This window comes from Rhinichthys klamathensis, unplaced genomic scaffold (genome assembly GCF_029890125.1).
Source record: "Rhinichthys klamathensis goyatoka isolate OS25496 unplaced genomic scaffold, OSU_Roscu_1.1 h1tg000236l_1, whole genome shotgun sequence".
Classification (NCBI taxonomy): Eukaryota; Metazoa; Chordata; class Actinopteri; order Cypriniformes; family Leuciscidae; genus Rhinichthys; species Rhinichthys klamathensis.
Window position 1 is genome coordinate 924,379 of NW_026606759.1, and position 21,051 is coordinate 945,429.

Genomic DNA, 21,051 nt, shown 5'->3' on the forward strand with positions numbered 1-21,051 from the left:
GTGGTTGATTGTAAGTACATATGGAGTAGGTGATAATGCACACAACACGTCTGCCTAAACGCGGGAATGTTTCAGTCTTTATGTTGCACTGACGGTCTCCTGTTGTTCTCTGGTTCCCAGGACTGCCGAAGGCTGCTCGGATCAGTCACATCAAAGCTGTGATGTGTATGGCCTTCCTCCGCCTGTGTGGCGCTCGTGGCAGTGATCGAGTCTACCTGCCGCTGCCGCTCTACCACATGTCTGCGTCGCTGCTCGGCATCGGCGGGTGCATCCAGCTCGGTATGAGCTTACTAACACACAAACCACATGCTTTTCTGCACTATATATGTGGCGTCTGTAAGGCTTCCATATAAATATTGCTAGTGTAAGAAAGCAGTTGACTGTGAACAGTTCCTGTACGTGTAACCTGACCCTGACATGGAGCGTTGTGTTTCAGGGGCGACGTGTGTTTTGAAGAGGAAGTTCTCTGCCAGCCAGTTTTGGAAGGACTGTCTGAAGTATGATATTACTGTCTTTCAGTATATTGGAGAACTCTGTCGATATTTGGTCAATCAACCAAAGGTACTAAAGTGTGTACTTCATGCTAACACATGTACTGCATTTTTAGGGGTTTTGTTTCTAGTTGACATTGTTTGGTCAAAGACAACATTTCATTGGGTTGATGTAGATAACATTACGATTTAGCTTTGTTTGTTGACAGACTGCAGAGGAAGCGTCTCATAAAGTCCGCCTCGCCGCTGGAAGTGGACTTAGAGCGGATGTCTGGAAGGAGCTTGTCAGACGGTTTGGAAAAATCCAAATTCGCGAAGCTTATGGTTTGACGGAGGCCAGTATTGGCTTTGTTAATTACACAGATGAAATTGGACCAATTGGACGAGCGAGTTATTTTAATAAGGTCTGCTTTTATCGATTTGAGGTTTACTAATCCAACTCTCCAATAACATTGAGTTTGAATGATGTGTAATAAATGAGATTCAAAGATGAATTGCAGTTCATTCAGTAATGTGAATGTACTTTCTGATGTAATGTAGATCTTTTCTCTGATTTATTCCAGCTCAATCTGCCTTTTGAGTTTTTAAAATGTGATCCACAAACGTATGAGCCCATACGGACCGACTCGGGACACTGCATTAAAGTGAGTAAAGGTGAGGTCACTGTATTTTTAATTGTTAATATACTTCACATTTTGAGAGCAGACAGCTGGACCATATTAATTATAAAACTGCTACGTGACTCTGAAACGGGATCACCTTCGCTGGATCATTGGGAAGGGAAAGTATTAAGAATAATACCTTCATGTAAACTTATGTATGCTTTACCCGACAGTGTCATGTTTTTGCTGTGTTGGGAAAAATATTATATATACAGGTCTTGACATTAACACCTGCCAAATGCGTGTGTATTTCAGCAGTGGTGTGGTGGGTTGAATTTTATTTAAAATATACATATTTTTCAATTGTAGGCTTTTTAAAAGGCATCTGAAATATTAAACTAATTGCAATCTCATAAATATAGATTTTTGGATACATTGGTACCGAAATATCTGAAACGATCCAATACTCATTTTCCGCAGAATAGATACACGATATTGGCAGTGCTCTCATCTCTTCGACACCGAGTTACACACACAAACCCGCCTCCACTCACTCACTCGTTTCAGTTGCTCCGGATGAATATTGTTGCTGTTACAGGGCTTGAATGTTGGTGCGGGATTGCGTGTATTGCTCATTCCCGCAGATTTTGTGCTCACACCCAAAGTGCCCACACATAAAGCCGCCTCTCAGCACTAAATTTAGTTCTTTTTCGCAGCTTTTGTGTTAAAAAAAACTGTAAAATACACACAAAATAATGTCAAAATGCCGGTCGATAATTCATGTAAACACAGTCAGTCCATGCGTCAGGTCTTAAAGGTGAACTACCGTAAAACTTCAAATAGTAGCCCGGGCTTTTATTTTCCCAAATCGTCGAACTGCACCGGCTTGTATTTGAGACAGGCGTCTATATGAGACAGGCCTTTATAATTTAGTGTTGAGATGTTGTTCATTGAGTGTATAGGCTTGTCTCTAATCAATAAAAATCTCCAAATGCTCCACGTGAAACTGCGGTCTTCCGACCTTTTACTATCGTGTCAATTGATTTTGATTAATATGCGCGAGGGAGAGAGAGCAAGACAGCGCTCATGTTCTTTGAAGACGTGAGAGTGCGCGCGCGCGCGGCGCTCTCTCTCTCTCTCTCTCTCTCTCTGCTCGTAACGCGCCCTGTCAGGCGCAGCAGTCATTCTATTCTACATCACTCATCGATCAAAAAAGGCTTTGGAGGGACAACAATTTGCTTTGGCGGCCGCCAAAAAGCGGACGATCTGACGGTTTTAGAGGATACAACCCGAAACTAAAAAACAGACCCGGCCTCTATTTGAGACCGGCCTTTATTTACCCAAACCTGCAGCCACACCAGGCGTGTAAAAGAGACAGGCGTCTATTTGGGACTCGGCTATTATTTGAAGTTTTACGGTAAGTAACTTTTTTACCTTAACCGAACAGCTTTGAAGTCATTGTAATGTTTATATTACTGATTTCGTGTTGAATGGTGGTCGCCTCGCACCCCCCTGGTGCCTGTGAGCCGCAAAATCACACTTGCAACTTTGGGCCGGCGAGTGCTATTCACGACAGTACAAGTACTCCACAGCGACTCTAGGGGTCGCTGTTTGACAAAAACGGAATTCTTACTGAGTTCTGCTTTAAAGTGACAGCAGCCTAATAAACCTGCTTCCAAATTATGAGATGATATTAAAAACACTTTATTTTACAGTGTCCTTGTTAACCCTCTGGGGACCAGAAACGCGCCGGCGCGTTTTGCTCGTTTTTTTTCACATAGCAGAAAAATAGACTTAAAGTACTACCATCATTTCTGTTCATATAGAGTTAAGAAATATGAGAAAATAATCTGTTAAATGTCTACTTTTTTATGTGCCCACATACAATCGAAATAAAATATTGTGCTTTTGTAAAATAAAGAAAATAAACAGGGTGTGCGTTCTGCCTCTCGGTCACCGTGAACTTTTTTTCTGGAGCACGTCTCTAATCTTCAACACAACTCAGCTAATACTATTCACCCAGCCATAAGCAATATATCTTTTAAATCATTTGAGTTTGTACTTTTAAATGATCCGATTCAAAACTAAAATTATTATTCTCCGTTTATGTCATCTATATAAAAAGAGAGACGTGTCAGCCCGTCTCATTATCGTTCTCTCAGCTGATTATCTCTGGTAATGTGACACGCCCACGGAGAGCACGCGCTATTCAAACGCAAATATGTGAAGCAACACATTGAGACGCGTTAACGCCCATAAACTCTGAAAACACACATTATTTTTTAGTCAGATTAATCTACTGTCGTCTTGCGCGGCTATATGAGGAACAATCCTGTGACATTTACCACTGGGTTTATTTTCACTTCGAGGATGAACAGATTCAGCTGAGAAGTAAGTGTTTTTTGCAAGTGCTTTGTTCTAATCGCGATATAGAATAACGTTAGTGTCTGTAAACGGAAAAATAGCATACTGTTAAATGTGAATCATGTTTGTGTGTGTGTGTGTGTGAATGAATGAATGAATGAATGAACGCACAGATACGCACTGTTACAGACTAAATAACAGACAACATTTCGTTGACTCGTTTTGGATAAAGTTTTTACTCTAAAATAGACATCAAATAAGCTTTTTTTAGGAGTTTCTGCTCATATGTTAAATATATAGTATGTTTTGTCAATAAACTAATCAACTAAGATGTTATAGTGTTTGTTCAAGCTATATCAAAATAATGAATCCTCAACTTTGAAATATGTATGATCAAACTAAGACATTTATGGAGAAAGACAATTTTCTTTTCAAGATGTTTCCAACTCTAACTTTGACCTTTGAACTGAAATAAAACCATGTCTATATGGTGAAGGGTGTGTGATAGAAGTGTCCAGACGTATGCACCCTGTATTTTCCTTATATAAATCCAAACAATCTAAAAGCCATTCTTTTTTAAATCTCCTCATTCTTTGTGCAAGGCTCCTGTAATGATATGGCCTGATAGCACCTAATAGGGCCATTATGGGAGGGTCTTTGTCTTTCTCAGGTGTGGAATGCCACACATATTAATGAGAGATCACGCCTCCTGCATAAAGCTTTCTCAAACAAAACACGTCATTAAAAATGTAAAAGACTTTATTGACTTATCTGAATGAGTAGTCAGGATGATTCTCACATAGTTTTGGAGCAAATATTCTAGACTATGTGATACAATTTTCAAAAGTCTTGTGAAGAAATAATCAATATGTGTTTTGTGGTCTTATTTCAGCAACTTTTATTTTTATTTTTTTCAATAACCACGCATAAACATTATTCTATTAAAAATACAAACATGTACATACATGTTGCTCAGATATCATGGTAGCCAAGTTTGTGCTATATTGAGTGAATTTACACCTTTGCCATTAACATGTTTATAAATAACTGAAAAAAGCACAAATGTCAGTGCATGTCAAAACATCCCAAGGGCCCCAAAAACACTCTGGTCCCCAGAGGGTTAAATATGTTACATGTACTTACCATAGTAATAACAGTAAATGATGCATAATTACATGCAAACAACCAAACCCTAATCTAACCCTATAAGTAAGTACATGTAGTTAATTAATATTACTCGGTACTTAAATATGTAATTATACTGTAACAATGACGCCTGAAAATAAAGTGTAAACAAAATATCTATATGGCAGTTTTTTTCCCATGGTATCCGTCAAAATTGTGGCTAATAACTTTGAAAAATCACTAGCCGCAGTGGTTGGGGAGCAAAAAAAGTTAATGTCAAGCCCTGATTATTACAAAAAGTTCCTAAAGTAAAGTGTGATCTGTGTGGAGTGTGTGAGCAGCATGTGGTCCTCAGGCCTGACTCGTGTGTTTTCAGGGGAAGCAGGGTTACTGGTGGCTCCAGTGATGTTCACCAACCCTTTCCTGGGCTACGCCGGGGATAAAGCCATGTCTGAGAGGAAGCTGCTGAGGGACGTCTTCAGGACGGGGGACGTGTATTTCAACACAGGAGATCTGATGCTTCAGGACCACAGGGACTTCGTCTACTTCAAAGACAGGATTGGAGACACGTTCAGGTCTTTACTTCACTGTTTCCCTCATGCTTGCAAATGTGGCTATGATGTTGGGAATCTTTGCATTTAACTCTGGCTTGTAGCTGCAAAAGGTCACCAGTCATAATATCATCTTTGATAGGATTCTGTATGAGTATTTGTAAACCCTTCAGGGCTCTGGCAGAGGGTCTGGCCAAGACTAACTTGGTGGGACTTCTGAAGCACAACCTTCATGCAGTAAAAGCACAAACACAGGGCCTTTCCTTCCGGCTCATCCTCTGGGATTTCCTCTCTGAGCACTGACTGAACTTTTGACTCACACATACATGAATAAACACAACAGATGGAGACTACGTTTACATCTATTATGAGAAAAAGAGAAATGTCACAAACAAGCCCGTTTTCACAAGGCCCAACCTAATGCCAGTGTAAAGCAGAAAAGAAGAGAGTTCGACTAGGTTTCAAATCCTGTTTCATTTGAACTGTGTGAAATATGAACTCAAATGACTGCTAGGATCATGGTCCATTTGCTCTGTTAAGGCCTGTTCACATCCACAACGATACATATAAAGACGACTATATCAGCGGAAGATGCCGGTGTGTTTATTCTAAGCGCATGCTGCAGTTTTGTCATCTGTTGCTTTAAATGCTCAAACAGGACCGATTTTGATTGGTCGTCAATGATTTTATCGTTCATCAGCTAGAAAACCAACAATATAGTTTCTCTGTGCCGTTATAGTTGTGGCGTTGACTCTGCTATTCAAAAATGTTTTAGAACTGTAACTTTATCATTATTGTTATAGTTATCATTCTTTGTGTGAACGGGCCTTTTGTTTTCACATGCTCAGAAAGGCCACAATAATCCCTATGGCTCTCTGTGCGGTGTTTACTCTGACCTCGACAGCGAGAGCACGTCATGGATCATGTTCTTGGTTGGTCTGCAGGTGGAAAGGAGAAAACGTGTCCACCACTGAGGTGTCCGAGGTGCTGGGCGGCCTGGACTTCCTCCTGGACGTCAGTGTGTATGGGGTCACTGTACCAGGTGATGCCGGCTGACTCCTCAGGCTCAGGATAGCTGTCAGACAGACGAACAGGGCTGTTCTGTAGTGTTTACTTTGCTTACCGTAAAACTTCAAATAATAGCCGAGTCCCAATTAGACGCCTGTCTCTTTTACACGCCTGGTGTGGCGGCAGGTTTGGGTAAATAAAGGCCGGTCTCAAATCGAGGCCGGGTCTGTTTTTTAGTTTCGGGTTGTATTTAATCTTCTAAAACCCGTCAGATCGTCCGCTTTTTCGCGGCCGCCAAAGCCTTTTTGGATCGATGAGTGATATAGAATAGAATGACTGCTGCGCTTGACAGGGCGCGTTACGAGCAGAGAGAGTAGTGATGGGAAGTTCGGTTCTTTTCCGCGAACCGGTTCTTTCGGACAGTTCGTTTCAATGAACCGGTTCAAAAAAACGGTTCACCAGTTCTTTTACGTCCTGGCGTAATGACGTCAATTATATCATCCCGGCGGATAAAAATACTTTAAATTAAAGGCATTTGTAATCATAACTTCACTAAGATAATAGTACTCATCGTCATAATTCTCTTGGATAAGTTTCTTACATTTACATTTTGCAAACGAACCCTGTAGCCTACAGGCGATGTGCAAACGCGGATGTTTAACATGTCTTAAATATATAAAGTGCATAAGTGGTCTTCATCATTTTATTTGTAATAAACTTACATTTTGCCGAATTCGGCCCCTCATTTAAGTCCTCGGTTCACCCGTGCTGCGTGCTCATCAGCACATCATCAGTTGGCCGAAAGAAAGTTCTGTTTAGAGACGGTGCTATCACGCATGCTCAGTATCTCCAGCTCATCTGTTCTCTGTATCGAACGTGTCCGAAAGAAACAGTTCTCGGTTCTGTACTGGTGATTCAAGAACTGCAACAACCAGTTCTTGACTCGAGAACCGTAGCATAGGCTGTGTGCTGAGCTGAGAACTGCTGAAACCTGAATATACAGTCGACAAAACTAAAAAAATCGATGCATGTCTTTCTTCTCCAATATGTTTAATACGTTATGTTTTAACACATTATAAACATTTACTAAGCAGTACTGTGCAGTGTGCACCATTAAAACTTTGGCAAGAGTTTACATCAAATATTTATATCAACTTACTTAGAAATTAAATGAGCTGTTCCTGAAAATATTATTTTAATAAATGTTTAGTTTGACAGTTTTACAATCCATTCATTGTGTTTCCAAACTTTAAAATAATACAGTGATAATACAGTAATTATGTGATAAACATGTTTCCAACATGTTTTTTTTATTACACTTACTGATGTTCAACTAAATAAATACTTAAGAAACGTACATTTCGTCCCTCAGAAAAAAAATTGCACGCATGCTCAGCTCATCGATCAGTTGTTCTCATGTCGAACGTGTCCGAAAGAAACGTCTCTGGTTACTTACGTAACCTATGTTCTCTGAATAGGGAACGAGACGCTGCGGAAAGCGCAGTGGGATATCCTCTGGATGTGCCGATTGCCTGAATCACGCCAATTCATTGGCTGATGGCGCTCGCGCAAAGCTGGCTCCGCCCCGACGCTCTTACGTCGTAGCATGATGAACGCGCGCGCGCCATCCTCTCCTCAGATTTCTCTGCCGAAAAGAAAAACTGTCGGCAGCGCGAGGAGCTGGGCAGCGAACGCAGCGTCTCGTTCCCTATTCAGAGAACATAGGTTACGTAAGTAACTAGAGACGTTCTCTTTCATAGGTTCACTCAACGCTGCGGAAAGCGCAGTGGGAACGAAATACCAAACTCGCCAAGCTAAGCGCTGCCATAACTGGTACCAGACCAAATAAAAATAACAACCATGATAGGTTCAAGCAGATAGAACCTGGGAACCTGGAGTCATGTCAAGATCTAAATTATAGAACGTCACAAAGGTGTGCGGAGAGGACCAACCTGCCGCCACACAAATGTCTTCCAAGAGGGCCCCTCTAAAGAGAGCTTGAGAGGAAGCCACACTTCTGGAGGAATGTGCTCTGATGCTAAGAGGTGAAGGCAAACCACGCACCTCGTAAGCCAGCGAAATAGCGTCCGTTACCCAGTGGGAAATCCTCTGCTTTGATGCTGCAAGCCCGCGGCGGCCAGCACCAAAACATACCAAGAGCTGGTTTGATTTCCTCCAACCGCCTGAGCGATCTACATACAACTTCAAAGAACGGACCGGGCAGAGCAAGTTAAGTTTCCTTTCTTCCTCAGAGGCAAAAGGAGGAGGGTGGAAAGCGTTAAGGTTAACAACCTGAGAGCGGAACGCTGTGGAAAGAACCTTGGGTACATACCCCGACCTCGGCCTCAAGGTAACCCTAACCAGGCCAGGAGCGAAGTCCAAGCATGACTCACTAATAGAGAGAGCCTGCAAATCCCCCATCCGCTTTAGTGAAGATAAAGCTAACAAAAGAGCAACCTTAAGAGTCGGAATCCGCTCAGGGGCTGACTCCAAGGGCTCGAAGGGAGCCTCTGTCAAACCCTCCAGGACGACTGACAGGTCCCACGAGGGAACACTAGGGGGGCGAGCCGGTTTCAGGCGCCTAACCCCACGCATGAAGGCCGAAACTAACCTCAGTTTCCCCAAGGGAATCTCATCTGATTCTCTATGAGCGGCAATAGCTGCGACATATACTCAGAGAGTGGTAGCGGCCGCTCCGAAAGCAAGGAATTCCAGCACTGAGCCTACTCGGCAGATAACTGGGTTCCTATCATGTGCTAAGCACCATGCCTCGAACACCCTCCACTTGGAGGAATATAGCCTCCTCGTCGAAGGGGCTCTAGCATTCGCAATGGTCTCCTGAACGTCGGTTGGGAGATCAAAGCTTAAAGCTAACGACCTCTGATAGGCCAAACGTACAGCTTCCAAATGTCGGGGCGAGGATGCCATATCCTGCTCTGAAGCTGGGAAAGCAGGTCCTCCCTGACCGGTATCTCCCAGGGGGAGGATTCCAACAGAGGGATCAGCTCCGAAAACCATGGCTGGGACGGCCAGAATGGGGCTACCAGAAGGAGGCGGACTCCGCTCTCCCTCTCTCTGGACAGAACCGCCTGGATCAGCTTGATGGGCGGGAAGGCATAGAGTTTCTGCATCGGCCAAGGGTGGGCGAACGCATCTATCCCCAACGGAGCTGGAGGGCTCAGAGAGAACCAAAGCGGGCATTGGGACGACTCCTGAGATGCAAAGAGGTCCACTTCCGCTTTCCCGAACACCTCCCAGATCAGGGCCACCGTCTGGCGGTTCAACATCCATTCCCCAGACCTGAGCTTCTGCCTCGACAGAAAATCTGCTGCGAGGTTCAGAATCCCTGGGACATGAACTGCTCTCAGAGAGAGGAACTTGTCCTGGGACCACAGGAGAAGGTGCTGTCTAGGGTGCGCGATCGTGAACCCCCCTGTCTGTTTACATGGGACACTACTGCCATATTGTCCGTTCTGACAATGACATGGTGTCCTTCGAGGAAAGGGAGAAAGTGGCAAAGAGCCAGGAAGACAGCCCTCAGCTCCAAGCTGTTTATGTGCCACGAGAGGTTCTCGCCAGTCCAAACCCCACACACTGGCCTGCCCTTGAAAACCGCTCCCCAGCCGGTCAGAGAGGCATCTGTCGTAACCATCTGGCGACGGAATACCGCACCCATACCGACTCCTTTCTGAAGGAAGAGGGGGTCCCGCCAGATTGACAGGGCGCGAAAGCAACCCCGTGGGCCGAGCCCCTGAGAGCTTCATCCACAACAGAAAAGGTCTCATGTGGAGTAGCCCCAGAGGTAGCACAGGGGAGGCCGTGGCCATAAGGCCCAGAAGTCTGCGGCAGGTGCTCACGGAAACATGCTGGCCTAGTGCAAAACGGGACAGACATGTCACCAGACTGGAAATCCGTGCAGGAGCCAAACGGGCCTGCATAAGAACGGAGTCCATGCGTACCCCCAAGAAAACCGTGTTCTGAGCTGGAGTAAGAACGCTCTTCTCCGTATTCAACCTCAAACCGAGAGACTGAATATGACGGAGGACAATGTCCCTGTGGTGAGTCACCAACTCTCTGGAGTGGGCTAAAAGTAGCCAATCGCCCAGGTAGTTGAGTATATGGATGCCCTGGAGCCGCAGCGGGGCCAGAGCAGCATCCATACACTTTGTGAACGTCCTTGGCGCTAGAGCGAGGCCAAAGGGGAGGACCCTGTACTGGTACGCTTTTTCTCCAAAGGCGAACCTGAGGAACTTCCTGTGTCGCTGTACGACCTGGATGTGGAAATAAGCATCCTTGAGGTCTAGGTCTAGGTCCAGTCCCCCAGCCGGATATGAGATATGATGGCCTTCAGCGTCAACATTTTGAATTTTCCTTTATAAAGGGAGAAATTCAACCGACGAAGATCTAGTATCGGCCGCAGGCCGCCCCCCTTCTTTGGGACCCGGAAAAGTAACGGCTGTAGAAGCCCTGTTCGACTTCCCCCGAAGGAATCTCTTCTATCGCCCCCTTCAGCAGAAGGGATGAAATCTCCTGCTGTAGTACAGAAGCCTGAGCGGCGCTGTCGACTACAGTAGGAAAGACCCCGTTGAAGCAGGGGGGGGGTTGCGACAAAACTGAAGCGTGTAGCCGAGCCGAACTGTGCGACGGATCCAAGGCGATACCCCTGGTAAACGCTCCCATTCTTGAACGAAATGTGATAGAGGGAGAGGAGTGTTGCAGTGCAAGGGACATACCTGAGGTAGGGTGTCGCGCTGGTTCCCATGGGGAGGCGCGGTTGACCGTGGAGGAGAGCGCTTGGCGTCCTGACACGTACTGGGGGGTACCACCACCTGGATAGAAGTAACTGGGTCCGCCTGCTCCAGAGGAAAACGAACTGTGCCTCCGAGGAAGTGATTGGCGGGTGTAACGTGCACCGGGAGCGAGGGGAGAAAGCAAGACGCGTCTCCTTCCTCCTGCGCCGGACTGGGTGAAGAGAGTGAAACAGGACCTGCACTTCGAAACACGCTGGGTGGCGAAGGTGACAGGGTTGGATGAGGAGAGCCGGCTGGAGGAGGGCAGAAACGCTTGCGCGGTCTGTCCCAACCTCTTAGATCTGGTGAGGCTCTCCTCCTTCTGACCTGCGGGTCAGGAACGGCTCGAGGAGGCTGGAGCGGCCGATTTGTTGGACCGCTTCAGCTGAAGGCGCTTGTGAGGGCGCTGGCGGGGAAATGGACGACCTCGGGCTCCCCAGACCGTAGTTGGTGGGTGGTGAGCCGGGTCACTCCTGCTAGTAGGGAATTCAGCCCTATGAGCAGAGCGTTCTCGGGTTTGAGAAAGGGGAGGGTTGGAGTCTCTTGGCCCTCTGACCCTCCTGGGCATAAACTGCCTGAACGCGGCCGACTGAGACTTAGCGGCGCGGAACTTCTCAACCACCTTGTTTTTGCAGCCTCCCCGAAAAGACCTGAGTGGGAGATAGGGGGATCCAGGAGGAAACTCTTATCCTTGTCTCGGATCTCCGTGAGATTCAACCAGAGGTGGCGCTCTGCAGCAACCGAGCCCGCCATAGAGCGACCTACAGCCCGAGCAGTGTGTTTGGTGGCTCTTAGGGCCAGATCTGTGGCTTTGCGAAGCTCTTTGACAGCTTCGGGCGTCAGTCCCTCTCCTTCATCCATGTCCTTCAAGACGTCCGCTTGGTAGGCTTGAAGGATGGCCATGGTATGCAGGGCCATGCCTGCTTGCCATGTAAGACTTCCCAATAAGAGAGGAAGTAGTCCTACAAGCCTTGGAAGGAAGAAGGGGACGCGCCTTCCAGGACGGTGCAGACGACGGGGCGAGGTGGTTAGCCAGCGTGTCCTCGACTGCTGGAATAGCGGAATAACCCTGCTCCACAAAACCCACAAGGTTGGTGAAGTCAGCGGCTGCCGCATTAGTTAGGCGTAGTTAAGCGGAGAAAGGCTGCTTCCAGGATCTGGAGATCTCGTGATGCAGATCGCTGAAAAAGGGCAGCTTTCTTCGCTCTGGCCTAGAATTAGGGCCACGTAGGAACCTCTCATCGAGTTTGGACGATTGAGACTCGCGGGGCTCATCAGGCCAGTCAATAGAGAGCTTCTCTGTAGCGCGCGACAGCACGTCAATAAGCTCAGTGTAGGCCGGAGTAGGCCGCGCGTCCTGGCCGCTAGGCGGGATAACGTCATCAGCCAAAGCAGACCCGAAATCCTCGGAGTCGGAGGCTGCAGTGTAAATCACGTCATCCAGACCGAAAGAAACCGATTCGCGGGCTCCCGGGCTGGGGCATAAATAATCATGCGCGAATTCAACCGCGCCGCGTGCGTGCTCGGGAGAGGGAGGGAGAGAAAGGGCGAGGCCCGTCTGCTCATACTCAATATCCTCAAGCTCAACATCCGAGCCCCAGGCCGCGGATCCACGAGAGGCCTCAGCAGTCTCGGGAGCGCGACGGGGGGGAACGAATGACTCCTTCTCAAAAACCGCGAGTCTAGAGCGGAGGGTTTTGAGAAGGAGATTGTCACAAAATTTACATTTTGACAATCCTAATACAGCCTCACGCGCATACATACAAACCCATACATTTAACACACTTACTGTGAGGGTCGTCGTTCGAGATAAAACGAACGCATGGCGGAGAGCAGCGTCGATAATCCATGACACTTCACTGTAAGGAGAACAGAGTTCCACTTATACCAGTCGCTGAAGTGTAGAGACGTGTCGAACTGTTGGATTTACTGGAGTGAAATATACTCCGGGATATTGGTTTATTTCGAGTCAGAGGGACTGTCAGGCATGTCTGAAAGTGAGTAACTTTAGTAACTTGTGTATCAGCACTGACGCAAGACGCGAACTGTTTCGAACGATTCAGTCCGATTTAGTGTACTGGTTCGACCGGTTCACTAAAAAGAACCGGTTCAAAAGAACGATTCGTTCACGAACCGGCCATCACTAAGAGAGAGAGAGAGAGAGAGAGAGAGAGAGAGAGCATCGGCCGCGCGCGCGCACTCTCACGTCTTCAAACAACACGAGCGCTGTCTTGCTCTCTCTCCCTCGCGCATATTAATCAAAATCAATTGACGCGATAGTAAAAGGTCGGAAGACCGGTTTCACGGGGAGCATTTGGAGATTTTTTTGAGATTAGAGACAGGCCTATACACTCAATAAACAACATCTCAACACTAAATTATAAAGGCCTGACTCATATAGACGCCTGTCTCAAATACAAGCCGGTGCAGTTCGACGATTTGGGAAAATAAAAGCCCGGGCTACTATTTGAAGTTTTACGGTATGTTTATTATGCAACATATCTTCTTTTGTGTTCAGCAAAAGAAAGAAACTCATGCAGGTTTGAAACAACTTGAGGGCGAGTAAATAAATTTTGAAGTGAACTTCCTTTAAGAAGCACTAATTACATTTGACCAGATTCCAGAGTTTGAAGTGGGAAGTACAGTGGTTTCATCTAACGGTGTTGTGCCACTGGAACTCGTGTGGATGAAGTCTGATGTTTCTGCAGGATACGAGGGTCGAGTGGGAATGGCTGCTGTTGTCCTGAAGGATGATCATGGATTGGATGGAGAGAGACTCTACAGTCATCTGATCCACACACTCCCTCCGTACGCATGGCCGTGGTTTCTAAGAGTTCAGGTATCTCTCTCTCTCTCTCTCTCTCTCTCTCTCTCTCTCTCTCTCTCTCTCTCTCTCTCTCTCTCTCTCTCTCTCTCTCTCTCTCTCTCTCTCTCTCTCTCTCTCTCTCTCTCTCTCTCTCTCTCTCTCTGGGCTGTTTGTCTGAAAACTTCATGATTATTATATTTTCTCATCAGTGGTTGAAGCAGAAGTTGACGTGTCAGCCCACTTAAGTCAAATTTATTTATATAGCCTAGTACAGCGGTTTTCAATAGGTGAGGCGCGCCTCCCCAGGGGGGCGCCAAAGAGCGACAGGGGAGGCGCGACACGCGAAGAAAAATTAACTGTATGCATTTCTTGAGCTCTGTTAATATCGGCTGTGAGGAAAAAAAAGATTTTTTGGGGGGAACTTGCATGCGGTTTAATATTTTCGAGTCAATTAATTTCACCTACCAATCATATGAGAGAAACGCAGCTCTAACACGTTACAAGCCTATCAGAAGCAGAGCGGGTCCAGGCAACACAGTATGATTGAGATCCATACGTCAGCGTCGTCGGTGAAAGCATGGAGCGCGAGTAAAAAAAAATAAAAAATTGGAGCGCAAGTTCATGAAGCCTGGGGATGAAGTCCTACCCACGGGCGTAATTTCTTATGCGGACAGGGGGGACATGTCCCCCTACACTTTTCAAGATCCCGTTTGTGTCGTTTGGAAAGAAAGAAATATCTGAGAGACCGTTTTAAGGCAAATAAATGGAAATTTTATAATTATATAGAGTTGACACTGCGTAAGAGAGACCAAGTGTGTCCGAGCATTAGTAAATTGGTCCATAGTAATATATAATTACTATATAAGAGAAGAGGCATGGTTCGTTCGAGCAAGTTCGATAAATGGACAATAATATGTTGTCCAAGCCGATCTACTGTGCATGCGTGGTACGCGTTCACCGAGCGGACCTCAGCAGACAGTAATACAAGTAGTGCGCGCCCGTGCTGTCCGCGGCTGTCTATGTACGCGTCCAAACTGGAGTATATTTTGTGCTTCACACACACACACACACGACGCACAGAAAGACACGCGCCAGTATCGAGTTATCTTTCGCGCTTGAACGAAAAATAACACAGACATTTAGGCTATGCCAAAATGTCCGTTTTGTCGAGTATCTTCACAAGAACAGTCTTAAATGAGTTAAATACAATCTTAAATGAAAGTAAAGAGTAGTGAGAGAATGAGATGCGTGAGATCCTGTCAGCAGGTCTTAAAGTGACAGTAGCCACTAATTCTCTCTGTCAGTAAAGTTAACGAAAGAACAAAGAGAACAGAGAAAATTACTCACTACTCTTGAGTAAGGAACGCTTATAGCTTTAATAACGATTAATCTATATTTCATTTATAATTTATGCAGTACGGACTGTTTTATAACCTTATTCAATTTCTGTATATTTCATACCTGTTAGACAGGAAAGGTACAGGCAAATATGACATTTATTATGGGTTCAAGTGAGGATTGTTTTAGGTTAACTTAAATTAAAAGTTGTTATATTTTTTGAAGCTTAAAGGGTAAGTTCGGTATTTTACAATTAAAGCCCTGTTTTAAGATCGTTTCTAAAGAAATCGAACGGTTAAGATTAAAGTTTGGACACATGCTGCTGTCCCGAGAATTTTAGGTTTATTTGGTAGCTCCCCCAACCTCTACATTGCTTTCATAGGTGCATATGAAAGAATCATTCATAAAACGCATATAATAAAATACCGAACTTACCCTTTAATGTACGGAGCAAAAATAATTTTCATGGAGACTTCATAGCTATATTAATATCAGTGATACTGGACCTTCATTCATAAAAAGATGCCATTAACATACAGCCATAATACTTGAAAATAAATCCATTGAAGATAAGTCCGTCTGTGCAGTTTCTCTCCAATCGGCTTTGGCGCCGATTACATGTTAAGCATGTTTTGTTGACTTGTGGTTAGCATGGTGGTTAGGCCTACTGACGTTCAGTGATTTTAAAAGTAGCCTCAATTAGGCCTGCATGAAGTTGGAAATGATTTGCTGTTGCAAAGAATCGTTTATGAATGCACTTTAAAAAAAGTTGTGGAAATAAAATGTCTTCAAATACAATATTAAAAAATATTTACATTTTATCTGTTTTTATTGAAACTCTTCATTGCCTGGAACACACAAAAGATGGCATTTACTGCAGAGGCGTGTGGGGGTTAGGGCAGGCGGACAGGGTTTTTGGGGAAGGGGGGGCTCGGCTGTCCTTACCTACTGTAAGGGGAGGCTCACATTCACCCAATTTGAAAACCCCTGGCCTAGTACTTTTCACAATAAACATAGTTTCAAAGCAGCTTTACTGAAAATCATGATGGCAGATTAGAGCTGGCCGATAATACTTTACATTTTGTGATTTACGAGTGTCGATGGAGACTGGAAAAAATCCTTCACACAAGCAATCAAGCTGTTGAGATTTGCTATAGTATACGTCACCGGATATGAGTATACAAAGTGTTACAAAGGCCCTGTTTCCATCTGGTACAAACATGAATCTTAAAGTCTTCTGTGACCACTTGAGGTCAGAAAATGTATTTACCGTTGATCACCAATTGAAACAATCTGTATTGTAAAAAGCGCTATATAAATAAAGGTGACTTGACTTGACCAAAGCCAGGATGGATGCAGGACAGGACACATCGTTTTTTAATTACTCAGGACGTCTAACTACTTATATTGACTATGTTAAACTGGGATATGCAAGGAATAATTGACTTTGTTTTTTAAAAGTTAATATACAGCTCAGTTAATGGACCCACTCAACAGTGAAATATTTTTCAATAACTCTGCTGTCTGGAGTCAGTTATACCACAGTTAGCACGTCATTTACACATTTAGGTTTTCATCTTGCTTATACACAGCTGAAGTTATTCTGCAAGAGTCACCAAGCCTCTGTTGTGATTTCCAAAGAATCGACTGGCAATGGACACTTCTACCATGTGAGAGTCATTTCTTTGACATTTTACATTGTCATTCAGCTAGTCGTTTTTAACAGGATTTCCTGGTGAAGAACTTTTGCAGAGAATCGAAACAAACAAATAATGCAACAGTCGGCTTCAGGAACTGAAAACTGGGCAATAAAAGTAAAAAGAGGGCAAACGTTTTTGTAACGATAACTTGTAAACCTCTGAAGACAGGCCTGTTGTGAGGCTCATGTTGTCAATCGATGCTGTGTTTTTGTTATAGATGCCCATTTGAATGATTTAAAATTATAAAAAAATACTGTCATGAAGCGAATGACTTAATCCAAATGAGTCTTCCTACGCTCTCAAAAAACGTAAATATTTGTTTGTACATGCATGTTGTGTAATAACAAGTATTGTTTCTATAGATATAATCCACTTTATATAAACAGTTGTATATTTCTGCTTAGTTTTTAATTCGATTTTGTTACCCCCAATGCTTCATGGGATTGTAGTTGTTTCCCTCACTAAAGCTGATTTTCAAATGCTTTTTTGCTTCAAATAAAACTGTAATGTTGTGATTCAGCTCGTTGCTGGTTGGCTTGGTTCGTGGCTTATAACTCTTTATCGAAGACTTTTTAAAAATCCCCATGGGAAAGACTGTAGGAAGAAATACTTCTGGAAAAAGTGGACTGGCCAATGCTAATGCACTACAGCAGGGGCGTAGCAACCGGGGGGGGGGGCGGGGGGGACACGTCCCCCCCACTTTTAGAAACAGGTGATTCTGTCCCCCGCATTTTTTTTTACTCAGCGCCAATATTTCCGCCCGTGTTCTCTGATTTGTCACTTAGACTTGAGTGAGCTAACATTCAGCCAATCACAGCGCGAAGCATCTATTGGGCGCGTCTGCCATGAGCTTCAAATCTTTTGTTGCTCTTGCGAATTTTCGTGTTTGTTTAGTCTCTTTGCTGTTTGGCCGTCTAATGCACCCCAGAAAAAAAGCAGAGGACTACATCATTTTTTTCAAACACACACTGTTACAGTATGTCGGGATGACATGAATCACAAGTTTCCTTGTTATGATTTAACCTACTGTAACGCAGTAAAGGCCAATTTATACTTCTGCGTCGGGTGCGCGCAGTAGGTACGGCGTAGCATACGCACAGACGCGTACCATACGCCGTACCCTTCGCCGTAACCTGACGCGCACCTCAAAAATGTAACTACACGTCGCGACGACGCGGACCGCAAGATCTGTGATTGGTCGGCTTGGTAGCATCGCGTTTCCTCCTATGCATTTCCGGCGTGTTCTTCTGCACCGCCCGCCATTTTTAAATTCTAAGTACAGCGAAACTGTTAAAAAAATACTTAAAATGTACCTTTTCCACCTCGATAAGCTCCAACTCCAACATGATCTGCTCTCTTTCAGTCGCCATTGCTTGTAGTAACCTAAACTCAAAACAGCCGCGAGGAATCTTCTTCTTCTTGCCGCGAGGAATCTAAACACAGTGGAACATTAAAACCCTCCGCCGCCAACTAGCGTTTCGGCGCTGTACTGCAGAGCAACGCAGACCTAAACGCAGAAGTATAAATGCTCATGACGGCGTCGCCTACGTGCGTAGCCCACGCCGTACACTACGGCGTACACTCGACGCAGAAGTATAAATTGGCCTTAAGACGTGTAAGACAACAGAACCCGTATGGACCTCGTCGCGCCGGATTGTGCCGAGTGTGTGTTAAATGCTCTCCTACTTGTTGCTTTGGATAAAAGCGTCTGTTAAATGAGACATAACAGATTATTCCCAGCAGGCACACAACGTCATAAGACGTTGATATTTGGTTAAATTTTGGTTGCGACGTCGGGTGACCAAAATTCAATGTAAATTCAACAAGTCAATGTTAAATTGATGTCCAATACCGAATACATTGATTTAGGTTTTATTGATATATTTTTATAAAATGTTTATAAAATGCAATATTTTTTTATTTCGAGTATGATTTCACAAAAATAGGTTGCGGTAAACTATCATGGCATGTTCCCAAAATTGGCACTAGGGTGCTGTAAAATGCCAATTGCTATTCCATCTAGAATTTATTATTATGAACATCACCTTTCAGTCCCTCCAGAAAAACGCGATTATGCAATCGCATGATTCAATAATCAGCCAAATATTTATATATTTATGCAGGGGCATTTTTTCAAATACGCCGCACTTTTGCCGTATAAATTGCCGATTTCCACGCAAAATATGCGGGGCTTGTATGATTTCATAATCCCCGCATTTTTGTTGCAAAAAAAAGTCACATATATCTTAGCAGAAAGTTGAAAAATGTTGCGTTTGCTTCACACGAGAGCAGCCGTTTCCCCCGGTTGCCATGGGAACGTTATGAAGTGACATAATTACGCGACATGAACATCATTGAAAAAAAAAAATGGAAAAAAAAGCTGTAAAACAGGAAACATTTTTTTCATATTTTATTTATTCATTTTTACAGAAGTTGTAGCATATTCCTTTTGTAAAGCTACAGAACTTGTTTGACTCATCAATGTTTTGTAAGTTTGAGCCATGCGTTTATTAAGGTCTGAAATAAAACAAGATTAAATATTCCAGCACTTTCTGTGATGTAGTATGTTTGCTTATCATAGGAAGTAATAAGAAATAGCTCTTTACATTAAGGCAGTAGCCTAGTGAGAACAGGGTGTTGGGGAATCACTTTTTCTCTCTTTTTCATCAAACCGCAGTTTTTGCAAGTTCCCGCAATTTCATCACATAAAATTGCAAATATCCTGCATATTCCATCGCCGCATAATCACGGATTTTTGCCCGCAACAATCACAAAAAAACTCTGCATTTTTCTGGAAGGACTGACCTTTGGGTCACATCACCACACCATTTTGTCCCCCCCACTTTTATAATGGCTGCTACGCCCCTGCACTACAGTATAAGAGCATCTTTAACAACGACATGCATCAGCAAATCCAATAGAGTTCATTGGAATAGCGCTCGTCACAGTGGATCCAAATCTGTGTTGTGAGAACAGAATAGTGCAGCCCTGAGCGATGTACGACTCGTGTTCCTGGAAGAACACGTGTGCTTTTACACATGCAAACATTGCCCTGAGTCTTTATGTGCTTTTCCTGCTTTTGTCCCGCAGACTTCCTTAGACATGACGGACACGTTCAAGCAGCAGAAGGGAAGACTGGTCCAGCAGGGCTTCAGTCCTCACACAGTCCAGCAGCCGCTCTACTTCCTGGACGCTTCGCAGAGAACCTACACCCCCCTCACTGCACACACGTATCAACACATCGTATCAGGCAAGAAGAGACTGTAGATGCATTGTGGGAAATGCAGTGAGCCGTGAAACTAGATCTACCACACCACTAGATGACATGTGGAAGTGGGTTTACTCCAGTGTATCACAGCGGTCAGCCTTTTATCAATTGTTTGTGAGTTTTTAGTGTTCTGGTTATAAACCAGTAGGTGTCTGTTGGGTACCGAGCCCAGATATACTGGAGTGATTTTAAGATTTATTAACATCAATAAAGAAAACAAATTAATACTATAGTCAGTTACAAGCTGAGTGAAGTGGTTAGAAAGGATTGTTCACTTGTCTTATTAACAGTAAAGCACAAAAAAGGGTTTTACGTGTATTAATGTATAATAATCTAACATCAGTTTATGAGTATTATCTGCTCTTGTTCTATTTCAAACACATGTCTGATATGTTTGTTACAGCAGGACTTCTATAAGTGGATTCTATGAATTGGTTTTATAACCTCAATAAACAAGCAAACGTGCCTTTTCATTTATATGCAACAATGTAAATAATTAAATGAAATGTAATTGGACAGTATATGATTTTTTTTTTATATTGTATTTGTAGCTTTAATCATGTCCACCTTCCAGTTCAAGGCCAGTTCATACTGTCTGTTGTGTGTTTGCTTGTGTAGTGCCGGACACTGGAAAACCTCATGGATTGTTCTGGCATGTATGACAAAGTGTAATTGTTATTAATTTGTTAGCATCTCACTTACATAATAATAAAGTTAACTTTTTTTATCGTTCACTTGCTTGGATTTAATAAAGTTGGCATGCTTTGTTTCTGTGTCTCCATGCTGCTATACGAAACTCTTAGATCATGATGATTGCATGACGACCACAGGGGGGCAGTGATAACCTCACACATCGTGTACAAATGTTGCATAAACAGGAATGTGATATTTAATAAAGAATTAAGAACATATCGCGCGCGCCCGTGTGTGTGTAGGCATATTGCTGAATATTATGTAATTCATATGCAATGAACAGAAGACAATTGTTTAAACTGAATTAAATACATT

General features: G+C 44.1%; 1 protein-coding gene across 1 annotated transcript in view; it reads left to right on the forward strand.

Moving 5' to 3' along the window:
- LOC130099770 (long-chain fatty acid transport protein 6) overlaps positions 1–20,069 on the forward strand; it is a 32,792-nt gene extending 12,723 nt beyond the window's left edge. The window contains exons 3-10 of the mRNA XM_056265577.1: positions 121–279; positions 437–561; positions 701–895; positions 1,055–1,145; positions 4,959–5,157; positions 6,078–6,175; positions 13,640–13,770; positions 19,866–20,069. Of these exons, the coding sequence (XP_056121552.1) occupies positions 121–279; positions 437–561; positions 701–895; positions 1,055–1,145; positions 4,959–5,157; positions 6,078–6,175; positions 13,640–13,770; positions 19,866–20,042 (1,175 nt within the window). The 3' untranslated portion in view covers positions 20,043–20,069. The remainder of the gene's footprint in view (positions 1–120; positions 280–436; positions 562–700; positions 896–1,054; positions 1,146–4,958; positions 5,158–6,077; positions 6,176–13,639; positions 13,771–19,865) is intronic.
- The last annotated feature ends 982 nt before the right edge of the window (positions 20,070–21,051 follow it).